At 39.5% G+C, this 22,019-nt stretch overlaps 1 protein-coding gene across 1 annotated transcript; it reads left to right on the top strand.

Annotated features, from left to right (window-relative positions):
* Positions 1-630: 630 nt before the first annotated feature.
* LOC108667060 lies at positions 631-18,238 on the top strand. Its single transcript, XM_047880446.1, has 9 exons — positions 631-751; positions 8,123-9,245; positions 10,033-10,052; positions 10,502-10,693; positions 12,752-12,865; positions 13,501-13,732; positions 15,495-15,639; positions 17,209-17,366; positions 17,501-18,238. Exons 2-9 carry the CDS (start codon positions 8,151-8,153, stop codon positions 18,134-18,136), a joined length of 2,592 nt encoding a protein of 863 aa, XP_047736402.1. The 5' UTR covers positions 631-751; positions 8,123-8,150; the 3' UTR covers positions 18,137-18,238.
* Positions 18,239-22,019: the final 3,781 nt, after the last annotated feature.

The raw sequence follows: 22,019 nt of genomic DNA, 5'->3' as shown, positions 1-22,019 counted from the left end.
GTGGTGCATGATGGCAACTTTCATGTTCATGTCGTCGTACAAATAATTTATAATATTTATACCTATAATAATATATAATTTTCTTATAATAATATATAATAATCTAATAGTAATATATAATAATCTAACAATAATATATAATAATCTTTTAATTTTATATGGAAGAAAGTTTTGGTCGCGGACTATAATTGATGATAGATCGAACTTTGTTCCCATGAACACGATTTGTCAGAAAATATTACCCGTTGTTACCTGGTATTTTTTTATTCGAATTGAAGGAAGACATGATTTGTTACAAGCAACAAGCACACATAAAAATACATTATTCAATCTAATTAAAATATTATTCGAAGTTTTCAGTCATCCAATGCTGTCTAATTATTGAAAAAGTCTCCATTTACTCCATGAAAGTTATGCACGTTAAAATTTTTACACAAGATATAACTAAGCTGCGACAACTTTTGACCAAATATTCAAAAACTGTTCAAATTCGCTGATATTTTATTTGTACATTAATTCGATATAGTTCTTCTTATCAAATTCATATTAACGTGATATAGTTATAATAAAATTAATATTAATTTTGTTCGTTTGCAGATTTACAGGATCCGCTTGACCGGAGCGGAACCGCCCGGAATGCATCAGCTGTTGTTGTTCAGTTTTCAGTCGCTGCGTCCGGTAATGGCGGTTGTTAGTGTGTGAATAATGAAGACTTCTGCCTCAACTTCACTTTGTTTGCCTATGTAACCCGGTAATTGAAAGTTAGTTTTTGTATTTGCATGACAAATATTTGTACCTTATATATTCTATAACAATATCATCGGATTAGCTATGAATCTGACTGAACATTTGTTATGTAACAGTCCAATGTCCAGTCATGAGGCTGAGTTATGCAGTATGAAATATTAAGCCAAATACTTACTTAGCCAAATGACCTAGGTAGACTTCAAACTGTCCAAAAGTAAGGGTTGGAAAATATTTATTTTCTTAGCTTATCTGCCTATTTTTTTAGCCACAAGTTTATCACTGGATGAAACATGAAAGATGTCCTATCTAAATCTAATTGTTAAAAATCATGTGCAAATGTCTAAGTCAAGTGGAATATAAATCAATATTGGGCAGAAGCCACCTCTCCTGGCTGTCTATTGGACATGAATGCCCATGAATCTGGCCAATTTCACCTGTTCTTATCAAATTTTCCTGATTTCTTCAGTGAAAATAAGATAAACAGCAACAGCTTAGTTTTATCTGTAATTTTTGCTTCTTGGAAATCACCTGTGAAATGATTGTTTTTACTATAAATTTTGGTAAACTTCTGCTCCATGTTCAAGATTTGGCTTGAATTGAATTGTCTTGAACAGGATTAAAATTTTCCTACTTGTTAATGAAATTTTTCTGTAAAAAGTTATAAACTGTCTATATATTTGGAATTTTTTGACCCAATCTTGAATAATTAGTTTGGTTTTAATTTATCTAGTTAGAATCTTCCAGTTTTGAAAATAAAGGGAAACATGGTTTAAAAGATAAAGGTTTTCCATACTTGCCCATGAATCTGATTCCAATGTAGAATGTGAGATGAAATTTTCTAGAAATTTAAGTAAAAATTAAATTGATTTAGGGGCAATTTAAACAAAAATCACAGGCTAAAATTTGTTATGTTTAAATTTTTATGGAAGAAATTAGTTAAGGGCCATGAAAATAAGTGAAATTAACCACCAGCATCTGAGTGTTCTGAAGCATATGTAGTTCAAAGTTGTGTTTGTCTGATTCACATGTGATTTATGGCCCTTGCTGAGAATGGCCATGATTGAGGTGAAAATGCCCATTCTCACAATCAATTATGTCCATTCCTATAGCATTAAGTGAACTTAATTTGTAAAAATCAATAAAAATGACACATTTTCTCTACCGTCAAATGGGGTAGGTACTGACGTACCATAATTAGGGATGGACAGGATAAATTGTGACAGTCCTCCGAGTCCGACATGGTTAAAAATGCTATGGCAGCGAAAATAATTTAAATATTGCAAAACTAAAAATAGTGGCAATGTGGCATAAACTTCAACATTTTTCCCATCTATGTAGCATGAAGGAAGTTGAGAATTAGATTTACTAGCTCAAAAAATTCCTGAAAAAATGTTAAAAAGTGCTATTTTAAAAAAGGACTTCCATTAAGATCTGTATTAAAAAATAATATATGCCATATAAATATACCTTGCCAGTAGAAAACTTGCAGACAGGTATTGGCTTTGAAACTTTATTGACAGAATTTGTGTACTTCAGACCAAAACAAAATTGCAGCCATTTCTGCCAGATGGTGTATTAAGGGACAGCTCGGGGGTAATACGGGACACCCCCAGGGTAATATGGGACACCCCCGGGGTAATACGGGACACCCCCAGGGTAATATGGGACACCCCCAGGGTAATATGGGACACCCCCAGGGTAATATGAGACACCCCCAGGGTAATATGGGACACCCCCTGGGACACCCCCAGGGTAATATGGGACACCCCCAGGGTAATACGGGACACCCCCAGGGTAATATGGGACACCTCCAGGGTAATATGGGACACCCCCAGGGTAATATGGGACACCCTTAAAAATTGATTTACAGTAAAACCTTAGTTAAGAAAGGCTCTGGTTAACAAAAAATTAGTTAATGATGAAGAATTTTGATTAAATTCACCTACCTATCTCAGCAAAAAAATTTCACTTATCTGTAACAAAAAATTCAAGCAGCGCAAAATTGTGTATAGAACCAATGCCATAGACAGATTGTGCCCCAGGCAACATATATTGGAAAGTAATTAACCTAAACTATGATTTACTTCTCCAAAATTATGATGGGTGTCATTAAAATATCCCTTGCTGGTTCAGATATGTTTTTTATGATCTGTTTTTGTTATAGTGAATTAAATCACTTGACGTAATTAAAATGGTAGAAAATTGCAACCCCAGTCCTACAAGCTTACTGAGGAAATGCTATATGTCTGCTAATATGAAACTTATAGTGGATAAGGCCATGGACGTTTTTTAGAAGGGTTTTAATAGTGTTAGGTAGGTATAGAATGGAATAATAGTTTTTGTTGATGAAAAATGTATATGGTAATATCATCGATAAAGGAAAAACAAGTACAAATCATAGAAAACATCATTTAGTAGTCTACATCTACATCATCTACAAATGAAGAGAACTTTGGAGTAGGTACTTTTAGTAATGGTCAGCATGCTTCAAAAGTTTTAAAATTAAGTTTCATTTCAAGTGTCCCGTGTTACCCCATTCCCAGGGGTAATGCTGGACACTTTTACCTGTCAGGCACCTTGCAAATAGCATTAGTATGGAACTTATTGGCAATGCCGTATGATATGATAGCCCTCGCAGAGACGCTTAAAAAGAGCCCAACCTCATATGTATATGAAACATTTCATTGTAAGAATGAAAGTAATAAGTTCCCTATAAAAATAATGAAAAGCGTCCCTTATTACCCTGTTTGATGGTATGATTTGGAAAATATCCTATCTAACCATCCTTTTCAATCTCAATTGTTGGAGATTTCTGTAAATTTTTTCATGCAAAGCATGATTTTTGGGCTTTATGACTCTTGCTGCCTTGCATTTATCAATATACGGTACACTAATATACAAAGCTGCCCCAATAGCCACAACCTGCCCCAAGAGAGAACTTATTTTGTTAGTGTATCAATGTTAGTGTATTTTATTAGGGTACCGGGATTTCATTAGTGTATTTCAATAGGTAGTGTTTTGTATTACCGTACCTATTATATTTTATTAGTGAATTTCATTAGTGTATTTTATTAGTGTGTGCTCTTAGAACTTGAGTGCTGAGTATGGGATTCACATTGTTTATTCATAGTGGCAAACCAGGGCATTTCTAATTTCCTGATCAAATTCTAGATTTCATTAATTATAATTTGTTATTTCATCAATTATCATTCATGTTAATGCTGGCATCCATGTACCATATATACTGATATTTTCCACAAACCAGTTCATTTCCAATTTCCTGATCAAATTCTAGATTTCATTAATTATTATTTGTTATTTCATCAATTATCATTCATGTTAATGCTGGCATCTATGTACTGAGATTTTCCGCAAACCAGTTAATTTCCAATTTCCTGATCATATTCAAGAATTCATTCGTTATCATTTGTATGTTAATGCTGGCATCCATGAGGAAACTTATCGGACACAATGAGGAAGGTTTATGAACAAGTCTCTCATTTGCCACCATGTCTTTATTTAACGCAGATACTTTTCAGGGCGACAATAAAATGCTTCAATCATTTTTGTATACCGTCAACCGGGGCTACTCGGGACTGGCGGGGTAACTCGGGACAGTCCTCCGACATGGCATAAAACTGTTTTAGTAGCAAAACTAATTGGAATATTGCAAAACTAAATATAGTGGCATAAATGTCAACGTTTTTCCTATCTATGTAGTATAAAGGAAGTCAAAAAATACTACAGTTATGGTACTAGCTTTTAAAAATTCCTGAAAAAATTGGTGAAAACGCTATTTTGAAAAGTTACTTCTGCTAAGGTCTTTAGTAAAAAAAATATTTGCTATATTAAAAAATTTTACTTACATAAAAGTTGCACCCAGGTGTCGGCTTGAAAACTTTATTTGCAGAATTTACATACCTCAATCCAATAAAAAATGGCAGCCATTTCCGCACGGTAGGGCTACTTGGGACACCCCCCGGGGCTATTCGGGACACCCCCAAAAACGCATTTACAGTAGAACCTCAGTAAGCAAAGGCTCCAGTTAAGAAAAAATTGATTGAAAACAAAGAATATTGATTACATTTACCTTCCTCAGCAAAAAAATTTCACTTGTCAAAAAATTTGTGCATCATCGGTCATCACAAAATTGTGCATAGAATGTCATACCTATATAGAATTGTGCACCAGGCATCATAGAATGAAAAGTAATTGACCTAAACTATGATTTATTTCTTCAAATCATATGATGGTTGTCACTAAAACATTATTTTCTGTTTCAGGTATGTTTTTCACTATCTTTTTTGTTATAGTGAAATCACTAGACTTGATTAAAATTGTACGAAATCACAAACCATCCTGTAAGCTTACAGATACTGAAGAAATGCTACATGGCTGCTGATATGAAGCTTGCAGTGGACAAGGTTGTTGTCAATGCTCAATGGCATGTCCATGGATACAGTAATATCACATTAATAATACGGTAATTAATGAATATGGTAATATCAAAGCAAAAAAGGAAAAAACAAGTAAAAATCACAGAAAATGTCATTTATTTTACATCTACAATGGAAGAGGAGGACTTCAGAGTACTGTTAGTAATGGATGAGTACACTCTGCATGCTTCAAACACTTCAAAATTAACTTTTATTGCAAGTGTCCCGGATTACATACCCCGTTCCCAGGGGTAAATCGGGACGGTTTTATTTTGTGTCTGGCACCTTACGATTAGCATATGGAATTTTTTTGAAGATGCCATTGGATAGCCCTCGCAAAGAGCTATAAAATGAGCCTAAACTTTTTTCTGAAATGTTTCATGGTAAGAAGTTATTAAGAAAAAACGCTCAAAACCTTCCCTTTTTACCCCATTTGATGGTACAAATCATAGAAAACCTCATCCATCCTATATCTAGGTAGATACTAGTAAAAAATGTTGAACTTTATGCCACCATTTTTAGTTTTGAAATATTTTGATTAGTTTAGCTGCTAAATTTCTACAAAATGTGGGACGACTGTCCTGATTTGCCCCGTTTGATGGTACCTACATCTACAAATGAAGAGAACTTTGGAATACTGTTAGTAATGGACAAGGACAGTTTGCAGTCTGCATGCTTCAAAAGTTTTAAAATTATGTTTCATTTCAAGTGTCCCATATTACCCCCATTCCAGGGGTAATGCAGAACGCTTTTTTGTGTCTGGCATCTTACAATGGAATTTTTTTGGAGATGCCATATGATAGCCCTTGCGAAGACCATTAAAAATGAGCCTAACCTCATTTATGAAACGTTTCATTATAAGAAGTTACTACATAGATAGGAAAAATGTTGACATTTATGCCACTATATTTAGTTTTGCAATATTCCAATTAGTTTTGCTACTAAAACAGTTTTACGCCGTGTCGGAGGACTGTCCCAAGTTACTCCACCCGTCCCGAGTAGCCCCGGTTGACGGTATCAACAAAAAATGCTTAAAAGCATCCCTAATTACCCTGTTTTATGGTATAATTTCAAAAAATATTTGATCTAAATATCCTTTTTGCTCTCAATTCTTAGAGATTTCTGTAAATTTTTTCATGCAAAGCAGGATTTTTAAGCTTAAACCAACTCTTGCTGCCTTGCAGTTGATGCAACGCTGCCCCAATAGCCACAACCTGCCCTTGGGAGGAAACTTATTTTATTAAGATATTTTATTAGTGTATCATGCTAGTGTATTTTATTAGTGTATTTTATTAGTGTATCGTGCTAGTGTATTTTATTAGTGTATTTTATTAGTGTATCGTGCTAGTGTATTTTATTAGTGTATTGTGCTAGTGTATTTTATTAGTGTATCATGTTAGTGTATTTTATAAATGTATTTTATTAGTGTAGGTATTTCATTAGTTATGTACGAGTGTATTTTATTAGAGTAGGTATTGCATTAGTGTACCTGTTTCATTAGTGTTTTGTATTATTAGTGTATTTTATTAGAGTACATACTGCATTAGTGTATTTCATCAGTGTATTGTATTAGTGTATCTTATTAGAGTATTTTATTCGTGTGTGTGCTCTTAGATCTCTTAGAACTTAATAGCTGAGCATGAGATATACATTGTTCATTCATAGCGGCACACCGGTGCATGAGATTTTCACAAACCAGTTCATTTCCAATTTCCTGATCAAATTCTAGATTTCATTAATTATTATTTGTTATTTCATCAATTATCATTCATGTTAATGCTGGCATCCATGTACCATATATACTGATATTTTCCACAAACCAGTTCATTTCTAATTTCCTGATCAAATTCACAAATTCATTCATTAACATTTGTATGTTAATGCTGGCATCCATGAGGAAACTTATCGGACAAAATGAGGAAGGTTTATGAACAAGTCTCTTTTGCCACATGTCTTCATTTGACGCAGATACTTTTCAGGGCAACAATTAAAGGCTTCATTCATTTTTGTATGCTGTATGTTATTATTTTTCAATGAATGCAAGCAAAATGTAGTAATTCATGCCAACTTAAGCAATCTTATATACTAGATAGGTATTTTTAGAGCACATGTAAATTGCTCCATTTGTATTTGTATATGTTATTATTTTTTACGGTATTTAATATGAGTAACAGATCCTTTGCCAAATTTGGCCATCTTTGGAGAAGCAGCTGTTCAAATTAAATATTTGATTATTGAGAAAGCCCTTCTTCATCATTTCTTAGGTATATTTTGATTATAGGTACGCTAGTTACCTATTTTTTTATTTACATTATTTGATATCATAGGTAGGTATATCATGTCTCATTTTGTGCTGAAGTGCTTTTCTTCATGGCAAAATTGTCTCTCTCTGCCATTTATTGTTTTTTGTCGAAAACTCTGTCATTTACTAGTTGTTGAAAAAAATGTCTTCAAATTCTAATAAGTTTTTGTTTCACAGGCTGCGGAGGTCAAGGCTCGTACTACAACAATATTTTTCTATTTAGATTATTTGATATACCTACCGTAATACCTAGTATAAAATGTGTCATTTTGTGCTAAAGTGATTTTCTTCATGGAAAAATTGACTCTCTCTGTCATTTATTGTTATTTTGTTATTTTGTCATTTAGGTAATAGTTGCTGAAAAAAATGTCTTCAAATTCTTACAATTTTTTGTTTCACAGGCTTTCTTTGGAGGTCAAGGTCTCATTCAACAATATTTTTCTATTTAGATTATTTGATGTACCCACCGTAATAGTATAAAATGTGTCATTTTGTGCTAAAGTGATTTTCTTCTTGGCAAAATTGACTCTCTCTGTCATTTATTGTTATTTTGTTATTCTTGTTGATATACCGGTATACTGGTACTGTGTGATTAAAAAAAAATGTCTTCAAATTCTAACAATTTTTTGTTTCACAGGCTGTGGAGGTCGAGCTCTCGTGCAACAATGCCATCTGTGCAAGAAGACGACTCATCAGAACTGCTGTACTCAGTACAGCAAACCTCACCTAAAATATGCTCAGTTCAGTCACAAAATTCTGATCTCAATTGCCGGGAGAATGGCAACACTGCAACAGTGATGCCATCCTGTACAAATATTGACCAACCAGAGGCATTATTCACCAGAAAAGATGTCCCAACATCTGTTAAATCAACCACTAAAAACGAGAGCAGTTTGAGCAGGTGTAGTCGCTCAATAAGCTCGGGTCTAGAGAACGGCTTTTTCTGCTATGGCAAGACAGTGGCAACGTACCCATGTTTATTTATATTGTTCTGTCTGGCATTGACGGGTATATGTAGCATAGGACTCCTGACATTCACAATGGAAGAACGGCCTTTCAAGCTGTGGATACCTCAAGACTCTGACTTTATTAAGATTGCCGAGTGGCAGCAGGCAAATTTTCCTAACAAATACAGAATCCATACATCTCTGTATGAGGCAGACAATGTTCTGACTCCAGAAGTTCTTCTTGATTTGCTATTCATGCACGAAACTGTTAGCTCAACGGTGGCTTTGGTGCCTGGTAATCAAAATTCTGTAAGTGCACTCAATAACAGCGATGTCAGAAATTCTTCTGTGAAGGTAGACACGAATGTAAGGCTGGTCACGTGGCAAGATGTTTGCACGAAGCTGCCGACCATCATGAGCTCTACTTTATTTGGCAGGAAGAAAAGAAGTGCTGCCAATAATTCAATCTATCCCCCTCAAATTCCCTCAATCCCCCTCAATCCCCAATCCCTCCCCCTCAATCCCCGTACCATGAAGAAGAGCGATGATGTCTTCTTTGTTCATAGAGATCCAAGTCAGGGTCCTGTGGATTTGAGTTTTCACGGCCCCGATGTCTTCAGCTTGGGCATTGATGAATTTTCATCTATTTATGATTCTCTGGCGAGTGTTTTTGTTAAGGAGAGCTGTGAAAAAGTTCCTGAAGATAACAGACTGAAGAGACAAGTTCCTGAAGATAATAGAATGAAGATACAAGTTCCTGAAGATAATAGAATGAAGAGACAAGTTCCTGAAGATAATAGAATGAAGAGACAAGTTNGTGTATAACCTGCAATAATAAAGGGGTAATTATGTTGTGTATAACCTCCAATAATAAAGGGGGTAATTATGTTGTGTATAACCTGCAATAATAAAGGGGTAATTATGTTGTGTATAACCTCCAATAATAAAGGGGGTAATTATGTTGTGTATAACCTGCAATAATAAAGGGGTAATTATGTTGTGTATAACCTCCAATAATAAAGGGGGTAATTATGTTGTGTATAACCTGCAATAATAAAGGGGTAATTATGTTGTGTATAACCTCCAATAATAAAGGGGGTAATTATGTTGTGTATAACCTGCAATAATAAAGGGGTAATTATGTTGTGTATAACCTCCAATAATAAAGGGGGTAATTATGTTGTGTATAACCTGCAATAATAAAGGGGTAATTATGTTGTGTATAACCTCCAATAATAAAGGGGGTAATTATGTTGTGTATAACCTGCAATAATAAAGGGGTAATTATGTTGTGTATAACCTCCAATAATAAAGGGGGTAATTATGTTGTGTATAACCTGCAATAATAAAGGGGTAATTATGTTGTGTATAACCTCCAATAATAAAGGGGGTAATTATGTTGTGTATAACCTGCAATAATAAAGGGGTAATTATGTTGTGTATAACCTCCAATAATAAAGGGGGTAATTATTTTGTGTATAAGCTGCACTAATAAAGGGGGTAATTATGTTGTCTATAACCTTCAACATTGACTACATTACTCATTACTATAACGCAACTCTCATCTCATTAGTTTTCATTTCTTTGTTAATCGCATTAGTTTCCATTTAATCTCTCCATGTTAATGTTTTATATAACCTCCTATAATAATGGGGGTTATTGTGTTCTGTTTAACCTCCACCACACACGCTGGTACGTGGTCTATGTTGTGTAGGTATAACCTCCAATACAAAACTTATATCATTAGTTTCCATATATAATTTCCAATATTCATGGGGGTAACTATGTTGTGTATAATCTCCAATATTGAATAACATTAATATTGTATAACATTAATATTGTATAACATTAATATTGAATAACATTAATATAGTATAATCTTCAATATTGCCCTTATGACCTTATGATGAGTTCGGGACATCCTAGTCCCCGGTCACGCTGAAGCGCCGCCTTTGCTATAACCTTTACCTATTATCAACCTATGACCTACTGTATACCCTCCACTGCACACGCTGGTACGTGGTTTATGTTGCCTATAACCCCCAGTAAACACGCTGGTACGTGGGCAGGTACTACGAGGACCAGGGGTACACAGTCCCCGACCCTGAGGGTCAGTCGTACGAAGCGTTCCAGGAGGACCTCAGCACCTTCCTCTTCTCGCCCTCAGGAGCAAAGTACCGCGACAGGAACTTTGTGTTTGATGGAGACCTGGTCTGTGGCAGTCCTGCGCCTCCTGTGACTGCTTCTAGCTTCTTCTTCAGGTGGGGGATGTGGAGAATAAGGGGGTCCTAGGCATCCTAGGGGTCCTAGAATGAGAGGAGTCCTAGGAGCCCTCAGGAGCAAAGTACCGCGACAGGAACTTTGTGTTTGATGGAGACCTGGTCTGCGGCAGTCCTGCGCCTCCTGTGACGGCGTCCAGCTTCTTCTTCAGGTGGGGGGGCGTGGGTCCTAGGTATCCTAGGGGTCCTAGAATAAGAGGGGGTCCTAGGAACCTACAGGTGACGACCGCGACAGGAACTTTGTGTTTGATGGAGACCTGGTCTGTGGCAGACCCGCGCCTCCTGTGACTGCTTCCAGCTTCTTCTTCAGGTAGGGGATGTTGGGAATAAGGGGGTCCTAGGCATCCTAGGGGTCCTAGAATAAAGGGGGCCTAGGAGCCCTCAGGAGCAAAGTACCGCGACAGGAACTTTGTGTTCGACGGGGACCTGGTCTGTGGCAGTCCTGCGCCTCCTGTGACGGCTTCTAGCTTCTTCTTCAGGTGGGGGATGTGGGGAATAAGGAGGTCCTAGGCATCCTAGGGGTCCTATGAACCTACAGGTGAGTACCGCGACAGGAACTTTGTGTTCGACGGAGACCTGGGGCCGGATTATCAAAGCTTCGTAACTTTTTGTACTTACGACACAAAAGTTCTGTGGTACGTAAATGCACCCTAATTTTGGCATTATCAAAACTTTCGTAGGCAAGTCGTAGCTAAAAGCCTAAATTTTTTTCCCGCGCCAATTTTTCCCGCGCAAATGTTTTGATAATACCTCCGATAGTATTACGTTGTCATAGCAACGCCACTCATAAGTCGATTTTGCGTACTTACGAAGTTTTGATAATACGGCTGCTGGTCTGTGGCAGTCCTGCGCCTCCTGTGACTGCTTCTAGCTTCTTCTTCAGGTAGGGGGCGTGGGTCCTAGGAATCCTGCAGGTTGGAAATATTGGGAGAGGGATTCTAATGTCCTAGAAATCCTAGCCAGTGACTGCGTATAGCTTCTTCTTCAAGTGAAGAAGAAGTTTAGAAATTCAAGAAATTCAAGTGAAGTACCGTTTAGAAATATAGGAGGGCTTCTAACATTACGGTATATCCTACAAGGGATCCTAGGAATTCTAAAAGTTAGAAATTTAGAGAGGAATTCTAATGTCCTACAAGGGATTCTAGAAATCCTACAGGTTAGAAGTTAAGAGAGGGATTCTAAAAATCCTACATGTTAGAAATATGGGGAGGAATCCTTATATCCTATAAGGGATGGTTAAAAATACAGGTTAGAAATTAACGGAGGGAAACCAAAAATTCTACAGGTTAGAAGTCACGAGAGGTGTCCTACAAATCCCTACAGGTTCCTAAACGCGCCTACTAACATCCTACTAAAATCCTAGGTATCCTGCATGCAAAACCTTTCTCTACAGGTTATAGCTTTGTATAATATAAATTTTTTTGTATAATATAATTTTATATTTATGTAATTACCATATTATTTAATTCAGGTTATATGTATATAGCCTTTATAATTCAGGTTATAGTTTGTATAATATATATTTTGTATAAAATTAATTATTTTTATATTTATATGATATATATTATATAATTCCGCTTATATATAACCTATATAACTTAGTTTATAGTTTGTATAATATGTATATAATTTTTTGTATAATACAATTTTATATTTATATAATTACCATATAGGTATTATATAATTCAGGTTATATATGTATAACATTATATCTATATAAAATTTTATATCTTATATCAATTTTATATTAAACTGAATTTCTAGAATTCCACCCTGTCCTGACACTGAATATTAGGACAATAACCCAGTCATTTATACGCGTGCAGGTACCGTATTAGGACAATAACCCAGTCATTTATACGCGTGCAGGTACCGTATATTTAGACAATAACCCAGTCATTTATACAGGTGCAGGTACCGTATTAGGACAATAACCCAGTCATTTATGTAGTGGACTGAGGGGACTGGGGAGACTGGGGGGCGTTGTCGCCCCCTTCTCACCGTATTTGGACAATAACCCAGTCATTTATACGTGTGCAGGTACCGTATACTTCACACGACGTATGAGGAACGTGCTGCTATGCACTCTCTGAAGACTGCTGCTCAAGACAGTGGACTGGGGGGACTGGGGGGCGTTGTCGCCCCCTTCTCACCGTATTTGGACTTTAACCCAGTTATTTATCTGCCTGCAGGTACCGTATACTTCACACGACGTATGAGGAACGTGCTGCTATGCACTCTCTGAAGACTGCTGCTCAGGACAGTGGACTGGGGGGCGTTATCGCCCCCTTCTCGCCGTATTTTATACATTAACCCATTTATTTATCGACAGGTACCGTATACTTCACACGACGTATGAAGAACGTGCTGCTATGCACTCCCTGAAGACTGCTGCACAGGCCAGTGGACTGGGGGGACTGGGGGGCGTTATCGCCCCCTTCTCCCCGTATTTGGACATTAATCCAGTTATTTATCTACCTTCAGGTACCGTATACTTCACACGACGTATGAAGAACGTGCTGCTATGCACTCATTGAAGACTGCTGCTCAAGACAGTGGACTGGGGGGACTGGGGGGCGTTGTCGCCCCCTTCTCACCGTATTAGGACATTAATCCAGTTATTTATCTACCTTCAGGTACCGTATACTTCACACGACGTATGAAGAGCGTGCTGCTATGCACTCCCTGAAGACTGCTGCACAGGCCAGTGGACTGGGGGGACTGGGGGGCGTTGTCGCCCCCTTCTCGCTGGATTTTGGACATTAATCCATTCATTTATCCACGTGCAGGTACCGTATACTTCACACGACGTATGAAGAACGTGCTGCTATGCACTCTCTGAAGACTGCTGCACAGGCCAGTGGACTGGGGGGACTGGGGGGCGTTGTCGCCCCCTTCTCCCGTATGCACAGCGGCTGGGAGACGGACGAGGTCATCGAGCAGGAGCTCTACCAGAACATGGGCCTGGCTTTAGTAGTGGTCTTTATGATGACACTGGCGCTTATAGCTTCACTTATACAGGTTAATATGATGTATATATATTGTATATACACCTACACACTTCCTACATGTAGTACATGTAACGTAGTACACACGTAGTACATGTAACGTAGTAGTACATGTAGCAGGAGCTCTACCAGAACATGGGCCTGGCTTTAGTAGTCGTGTTTCTGATGACACTGGCGCTTATAGCGTCACTTATACAGGTTAATATGTTGTTTATACAGGATAAAATGGTGTATTAATACTTACAAATGTTGTACATGTAGTACCGTACTTGTAATGTATTAGTACATGTAGCAGGAGCTCTACCAGAACATGGGCCTGGCTCTCCTTGTCGTGTTTATGACACTGGCGCCTATAGCTTATAGGTTTATGACACTGGCGCTTAAGGTTTATGACACTGGCGCTTATAGCTTCACTTATACAGGTTAATATGGTGTATATTTAGTGCTACATGTAGTATATTTAACGTACTAGTACATGTAGTGCCGTAGTAGTAGATATACCTACACGTATTACATCATACATGTACCAGAACAGGGCGCTGGCGCTTCTGGTCGTGTTTATGATGACACTGGCGCTTATAGCTTCGCTTATACAGGTTAATATACAGGTGTATAGATGTATTTATACAGGTTAAAATGGTGTATTAATACTTACAAATGTAGTACCCACATGTAGTACCGTACTTGTAATGTATTAGTACATGTAGCAGGAGCTCTACCAGAACATTGGCCTGGCTCTCGTGGTCGTGTTTATGATGACACTGGCGCTTATAGCTTCACTTATACAGGTTAATAGTCTATACATAATATAGGTTAAGAGTCTATATATGCCGTAGTAATAGAATATCTACGTAAAGGTAGTATAATTAACTAGATGTATAGCATGGCGCTGGCCCTCATAGCGTCGCTTATGCGGGTTAATATGGTGTACAAATATGTTGTCCTTATAATGAAACACTTCCTACATGTAGTACATGTAACGTAGTACTGGTACATGTACCTAAAGGTAGGATAGTTAACTAGATGTAACATGGCGCTGGCTCTTGTAGTTGGATTTCCCATAACCCATAGCATCGGTGCTACAGGTTACAATATTGTATACCTATATAGTGATACATGTAGTATATTTAAAGTACTAGTACATGTACTAACTTGTAGTACATGTACCTACATGTAGTATATGTAATTTAAAAAGATGACCCCTGGCGCGCTCATCGCTGCTACAGGTTAATAGTCTATACGCAAAAAAATTGTGGGGCGTATTGTCTAAATAGTGACACACTTACTACACGTATAGTACTTGTCCGTGGTCATGACCTCCTTATAACCCCCGCAGAGCCTGCTGGTGCTGCTGTGCGTGGTCATGACCTCCTTATAACCCCCGCAGAGCCTGCTGGTGCTGCTGTGCGTGGTCATGACCTCCTTATAACCCCCGCAGAGCCTGCTGGGGGGGGGTTTACTTAAGGTTGCTAGACCTTATATAGCCTTCGCTTCCGCCCACTACTAAGGTCGCGATACAGGGGCCATACTTTCGCTTCCGCGAACGTATGAAAGTGAGGGTAAGGGGTAATGATGACCTTATTACCCTCGCAGAGCCTGCTGGTGCTGCTGTGCGTGGTCATGACCCTCCTTATATGGGTTTATTTAAGGTTGCTATCCATTATATAAGCTTCGCTTCCGCCCACTACTAAGGTCGCGATACAGGGGCCATACTTTCACTTCCGCGAACATATGAAAGTGAGGGTAAGGAGTAATAACCTTCTTATTACCCTCAGAGCCTGCTGGTGCTGCTGTGCGTGGTCATGACCCTCGTGGACGTGTTTGGCCTCATGCACTGGTGGGGCCTCACAATAGACACGGTCTCCTGCATCGACATGGTCCTCGCTATTGGCCTCTGCGTGGACTACGCGGCGCATGTGGGTACGTTGTGTGGCCTCAGAGGCCTGCTAGGGTACGTTGCGTGGCCTACGAGGCCTGCTAGGGTACGTTGTGTGGCCTACGAGGCCTGCTAGGGTACGTTGTGTGGCATACGAGGCCTGCTAGGGTACGTTGCGTGGCCTACGAGGCCTGCTAGGGTACGTTGTGTGGCCTACGAGGCCTGCTAGGGTACGTTGCGTTGCCTACGAGGCCTGCTAGGGTACTTGGCCTACGAGGCCTGCTAGGGTACGTGGCCTACAAGGCCTGCTAGGGTACGTGGCCTATGAGGCCTGCTAGGGTACGTTGTGTGGCCTACGAGGCCTGCTAGGGTACGTGGCCTACGTGGCCTGCTAGGGTACGTTACGTGGCCTACGAGGGCTGCTAGGGTACGTTGCGTGGCCTACGAGGCCTGCTAGGGTACGTGGCCTACGAGGCCTGCTAGGGTACGTTGCGTGGCCTACGTGGCCTGCTAGGGTACGTTGTGTGGCCTACGAGGCCTGCTAGGGTACGTTGTGTGGCGTACGAGACCTGCTAGGGTACGTGGCCTACGTGGCCTGCTAGGGTACGTTGCGAGGCCTACTGCTGCGTGGCCGTTTTTTTTGCGAATTTTCTCTCTCTTAAGGGGTAGCATCCTTCTTAACAAAGACTGATTTAAACTCTGGGAATTCACTTAGTTTTCTCGCAGCCTTAAGCACATGTCCGACCTGGGGCCATACTTTCATAACTCGTTAAGTAATCGTAAGTACTTACGATCTATTTTCTTGTCTATGATTGGTGGATTTTGCTTGAAAGGCCGTCAATGATTGGCTGATGAACTTACGATCTCTTAACTTTTCTGAAAGTATAGGGCCTGAGCTGTATCCTGCACAGTTACCAGCAGCGGTCTACACTGTTAGAAAAATTACCGTTAACGGTATTACCGGCGTTCCAGTGGCCTGTCGGCACGTGAAAAGAAACATCGTGTTGCCTTTTATTCTAATTTAACATGTTTAAAAATCATTGACTGTTTATTTCAGTCAAGAACTAATACATGTTCATGATTCTTCTTAATTAATTGAGTGGTGACAGTTCAGAGTACCAAGATTGGCGCAGAGAGGCGCGGGTTCGATCCCAGCTCTGTGCGCCAGTTTCTGGTCAGAATCGGCAAGGAGGCCGGGCGGTTAAGCACAGCAGAATTGTAGCAGTGAGTTGCGAGTTCGAGACCGCAACAAGCTGTGAATGTTCTACGATGTTAAGTACCGGCGACAGGCCTATGGCCTAATAGACGCTGAAACCGCTATTATTATTATTATTATTTAGTACATGTTCTCGACTCATGATCACCTCCTGCAGGTCATGACCCATGATCACCTCCCGCAGGTCATGACTCATGATAACCTCCCGCAGGTCACGTGTCTATGACTCATGATAACCTCCCGCAGGTCACGTGTCTATGACTCATGATCACCTCCCGCAGGTCACGTGTCTATGACTCATGATCACCTCCTGCAGGTCATGACTCATGATCACCTCCCGCAGGTCATGACTCATGATCACCTCCCGCAGGTCATGACTCATGATCACCTCCCGCAGGTCACGTGTTCATGACCTGCCATGGCACCCGTGACGCCCGCGTGCGGGAGACGCTCGCCCGCATCGGCCCCGCGGTTTTAAATGGCGGCTTCAGCACCTTCCTGGCCTTCATCTTCCTGGCCAACTCTGACTCCCATGTCTTCAGGACCTTCTTTAAGGTCAGCACCTCCTTGCTGGGACTTATTGTGCAATATTGTATTGAGTCCCATATTTGAATGCTATTGTATTATTGTACGATACAATATTATAATATTGTATTTAGTTCGATAGTTTAATGCCATTGTACCGCTAGGTGTTCTTCGGCGTGTGCCTCTACGGCCTCTTCCACGGGCTGGTGTTCCTGCCTGTGTTGCTGTCCCTGATTGGCCCGCAGCCTTACGCCCGCCAGCCAATCACAGCGCGACACGTCAGCGATAGTACGCCATTGGCTGACCTTGGTGGTTCCCCACCCGCGGCTCGGCCAATCAGGAGCGCGGACACAAGGCGGGTGGGGTCCCAGCCAATGAGAGATGCCGATGCTCAGCCAATAGGAAACCGCGAGAGTTACCAGCCAATCCCAGCGCACGATACATCCGCGGCTCGGCCAATAGGAAGGGCGGACATAAGGCGGGTGGGGTCCCAGCCAATGGGAGATGCTGATACTCAGCCAATAGGAAACCGCGAAAATTACCAGCCAATCCCAGCGCACGATACGTCCGCGTCTCGGCCAATAGGAAGAGCGGACGTGTACCAGGCAGCCAATCACGTGCCAGGAGCCAATGACATCATCTACATCGATGCTGATGGCGAGGAATTCGTCGACGCCGAGGACCATAAGATAAATTTTGATGGCAATGATGATGAAGGAACGCCCATTGATGTTGATGATGATTATGTTGAAAATAGTCAACTTGGGGCCAAGAAGAAACGTTACAATGACGATGATTAATAGTTTATGCCCCAAGATAGTACTTGACGATGAATAATAGTTAATCATACGATGATTAACGATCATAATTAATTTGATATTGATAATTAATGACGCTGAGAGAAATCAGTAAGGCTTTGTCCAAATAGTAATAAAAAAATAATAATATAAAATATGTAATAAAAATATGATAATATTATGATAAAAATAAAATACCAAGGGCAAAAATAATAATATAAATTATGTAATAAAAATAAGGTAATAGAAATAAAATACCAAGGGCGTATCAGTGCTACGTGCAGCAAGTGTTTCAACTTTTTTTGTCTCACAAATTTCTCTGAGAGTATTAGTTAACTTTCGGTTATTAATGTCCTAATTTGGTTCATAATGTAAACAAACTCAGAATCTCTGTGTAACTTAACTGTATTGATTGTGTAGTTATATTATGTGTGGCTGAGTCTCTGTTGAGAAAAAATATATATAATATACAGAACAGCTTATATTATTAATCTTATTGTATATTATTAATATAATTTTAATATATTGTATGTTTATTCTATACACAATACAGGAAATACAGCCAAAAGATCTTTTACATACAAGGAAATCTCGTGTGTTCAATTATACGAAGAATCTCACACAAATTACACATTTGTATTAAGTTAATCTAAGATTTTTATTTGTTGAATTTCGTTTGTATAACTACACATTTGTATTAATTTAAGATGTTTATTTGAATCTCCTTTGTATATTAAATATAAATTAACCTGGTATCTTTAATGAGCCTCAACTGCTTAACTCTTTTCTTAATCAGAAGCTAATTAGATAATTCAGAATTAGGCTGACAGTCGCTGTGTAATTTTTGTATTTATTTTATTATTATAAATAATATATATTTATTATAAATTTTAATTAATTTCGAAATTTTGTATCAAATTTCGTTTTTTTTGAGCATGAGAATTATACTCATTAAATTCATTGGTCAACTTGTCCAAATTTTGACCCATTTTGTGACCTTTAAGGTCGAAATACATTTTTTTATATTTTTATTGTGAATTTTTTTTGTTTTTTTACTCATGAATTTATCTCAGTGTTGTTTACTGATAACTTGAAAAAATAATAATTTATTTTTCTCGGGGATATTTATCTAGATATTTATTCATATAATATAGTTTATTTATTCATATAATGTAGTTAATGTAGGTCAAAAAATTTTTTATTGTGAATTTATTTTCGTATTTATGTTCTATGTAGCAGACAATTGTTATCTTTTGTTAACGAATGTTCTAATGGAAACGTTCATTATTATTTGTTATTTAGATCTAAATTGAAACTATTAGAAAAAAATTATCTAAAATAATCATTTTTTTATCTAAATCATTTATCTAAAAAAACGATTGGATCATATTGTTAATTTTTTTTTTCCTGGCCACCCTCCCTGCCTTCGCCCATCTCCCCCCTCTTCCGGTGCCGGCCCCCCGCCCACCACCAGAGCCTCCCCCCGGCGAGCGTGATGGTCGCAACAAATAACAACAACGTCCAGCGTGGCCTGGGACTGCTACGTCCAGCGTGGCCTGGGACTGCTACGTCCAGCGTGGCCTGGGACTGCTACGTCCAGCCTGGGACTGCTACGTCCAGCGTGGCCTGGGACTGCTACGTCCAGCCTGGCCTGGGACCTGTCTCTTATACACATCTAGATGTGTATAAGAGACAGGCCTGGGACTGCTACGTCCAGCGTGGCCTGGGACTGCTACGTCTGTCTCTTATACACATCTAGATGTGTATAAGAGACAGGTCCCCGGCTGGACGTAGCAGTCCCAGGCCACGCTGGACGTAGCAGTCCCAGGCCACGCTGGACGTAGCAGTCCCAGGCCACGCTGGACGTAGCAGTCCCAGGCATGTCTCTTATACACATCTAGATGTGTATAAGAGACAGGTCCAGCCTGGGACTGCTACGTCCAGCCTGGGGCTGGGACTGCTACGTCCAGCCTGGGGCTGCTACGTCCAGCCTGGGGCTGCTACGTCCAGCCTGGGGCTGCTACGTCCAGCCTGGGGCTGCTACGTCCAGCCTGGGGCTGCTACGTCCAGCGTGGCCTGGGACTGCTACGTCCAGCGTGGCGCGTGGCCTGGGACTGCTACGTCCAGCGTGGCCTGGGACTGCTACGTCCAGCGTGGCCTGGGACTGCTACGTCCAGCCGGGGACTGCTACGTCCAGCGTGGGACTGCTACGTCCAGCGTGGCCTGGGACTGCTACGTCCAGTGTGGCCTGGGGCTGCTACGTCCAGCCTGGGGCTGCTACGTTCAGCCTGGCCTGGGGCTAACCCATGATGTATCTTGTATTACAAAGATTAACCGGGAAAAATTACCAAAACGTTTTCAATCGATATGGTAAATTTGCTTGGCGATTTCTTTGCCTTTAATTTCCTTGTGAACCCATGACATATGTTGGACTCTCTAATATAAAGTGAAATGCAGGAAAATTACCGTACACTCCCCGCGCATGACAAGACCGATAGGTCGTTTGGACGTGTACCAACAATTCCAACCAGGTACCTGGAACCAATGGTACCTACACGGTACTATTGGCTCCTGGGCATGGTCCTGGTACCTACACATGGTCCTGATACCTACCGGCACCGGGAACCAATGACATCATCTACATCGATGCTGTTGACAAGAAGATTTCCAAACGTGACTTATTTCCAATCAAATAAGTAACTTTTGTAGGGTAGTTCGCGTGTTAAGAGGTTGATTCGTATTTAATTTGTAGCGGTGAAAGAATCAATCAAGCGCTTGAACTGCTTTGAAAGACGACACTATTTCAGCAAAGGGCGGTTCAGACGCAGTTTCCTTTGCGAACTGTCAGTATGAGTAAAATGCATTATAATTGTAAAAACGATCAAATTTATAGAGACTCTTGACATTTTCTATCACATTAGGCCTGAAGAAGTAACCCATTCCTTACCGCGCCAGACACGTAGAGAAAATATTGCCAAAGCCCCCACGGAAACCCATCGCAGATGCTACTAAACTTTTTGTGATTATGTCGGGTTCAGTTGATAGATAAAAAGTTTTTATCTTTATTCAAGAATCCCAACAGTATAGAATAGCGATCATCATTAGATTTTTGAACTACAGAGAGACTACAGAGAGGAGAGGGACTTCGCTCTGTCCATACGAGACAAATAAATGATAAATAAATACACGTCAAAATGAACAATACAGAAAGATAATTCAATAACCCAAAATACAATAATTCATAGACATTGAAGAGCACTAATCCATGTTCACTCGTACCTGAGACTAGCGTACTGCAGCCTATAATAGCTCAGTCAGCCTCGCAGGGACACCAGAGATAAAGCGCTCTAGCTTGACTGGCTAGGCCTTACAACAGGTACTATTCCGACAAGTAGTGCGTCAAACATTCTTACACTAACCTTCTTGCGGATAACCTTCTCGAATGTAGCGTTATCCTCCTTCATCATCCCTCTATTATCATATTGGCTGTGTTCTCTATTGAACGTCTTCTTACCACGTCAGTTTTTTAACATTTAAAATTTTTTATAGTTAATAGAGCACACTTTAATTTGCTCTGTTACGTATAAAAAATTTAAATGTTTTTTATACGTAACAGAGCGAATTAATAGTTTTAATTGGATATGTCATCGTTCTATAAAATTTTCGATAAAACAAAATTTCCTTTCAGAATTTCAGGCAGCTTCTATTGATTTTCCTAAATTTATTGGATATTTATTTATAGAACGATGTCGTATCCAATTAATAACCTTTAATTTGTCTCTGTTTTACTCACGTATCTAAGCCTAACTTAAATTATTGTCGATATATACCTACACTATATATTAATTAAAACTTAACTATTGAACTAACTAAACAACCTTTACCT

The sequence above is a fragment of the Hyalella azteca genome, unplaced genomic scaffold, assembly GCF_000764305.2.
Source record: "Hyalella azteca isolate HAZT.00-mixed unplaced genomic scaffold, Hazt_2.0.2 contig5403, whole genome shotgun sequence".
Lineage (NCBI taxonomy): Eukaryota > Metazoa > Arthropoda > Malacostraca > Amphipoda > Hyalellidae > Hyalella > Hyalella azteca.
The sequence above is the reverse complement of the archived record's forward strand: the minus strand, read 5'-3'. Positions and strand labels throughout refer to the sequence as shown.

What these genes read in the sequence shown, in the direction of transcription:
- LOC108667060 (XM_047880446.1), top strand. Translation starts at nt 8,151, where the DNA reads ATGCCATCTGTGCAAGAAGACGACTCATCAGAACTGCTGTACTCAGTA. An exon ending in GTTGTCGCCCCCTTCTCACC is followed by an intron (nt 12,866 to 13,500) that starts GTATTTGGACTT and finishes ATCCACGTGCAG; the next exon opens with GTACCGTATACTTCACACGA. An exon ending in GGACTACGCGGCGCATGTGG is followed by an intron (nt 15,640 to 17,208) that starts GTACGTTGTGTG and finishes CACCTCCCGCAG; the next exon opens with GTCACGTGTTCATGACCTGC.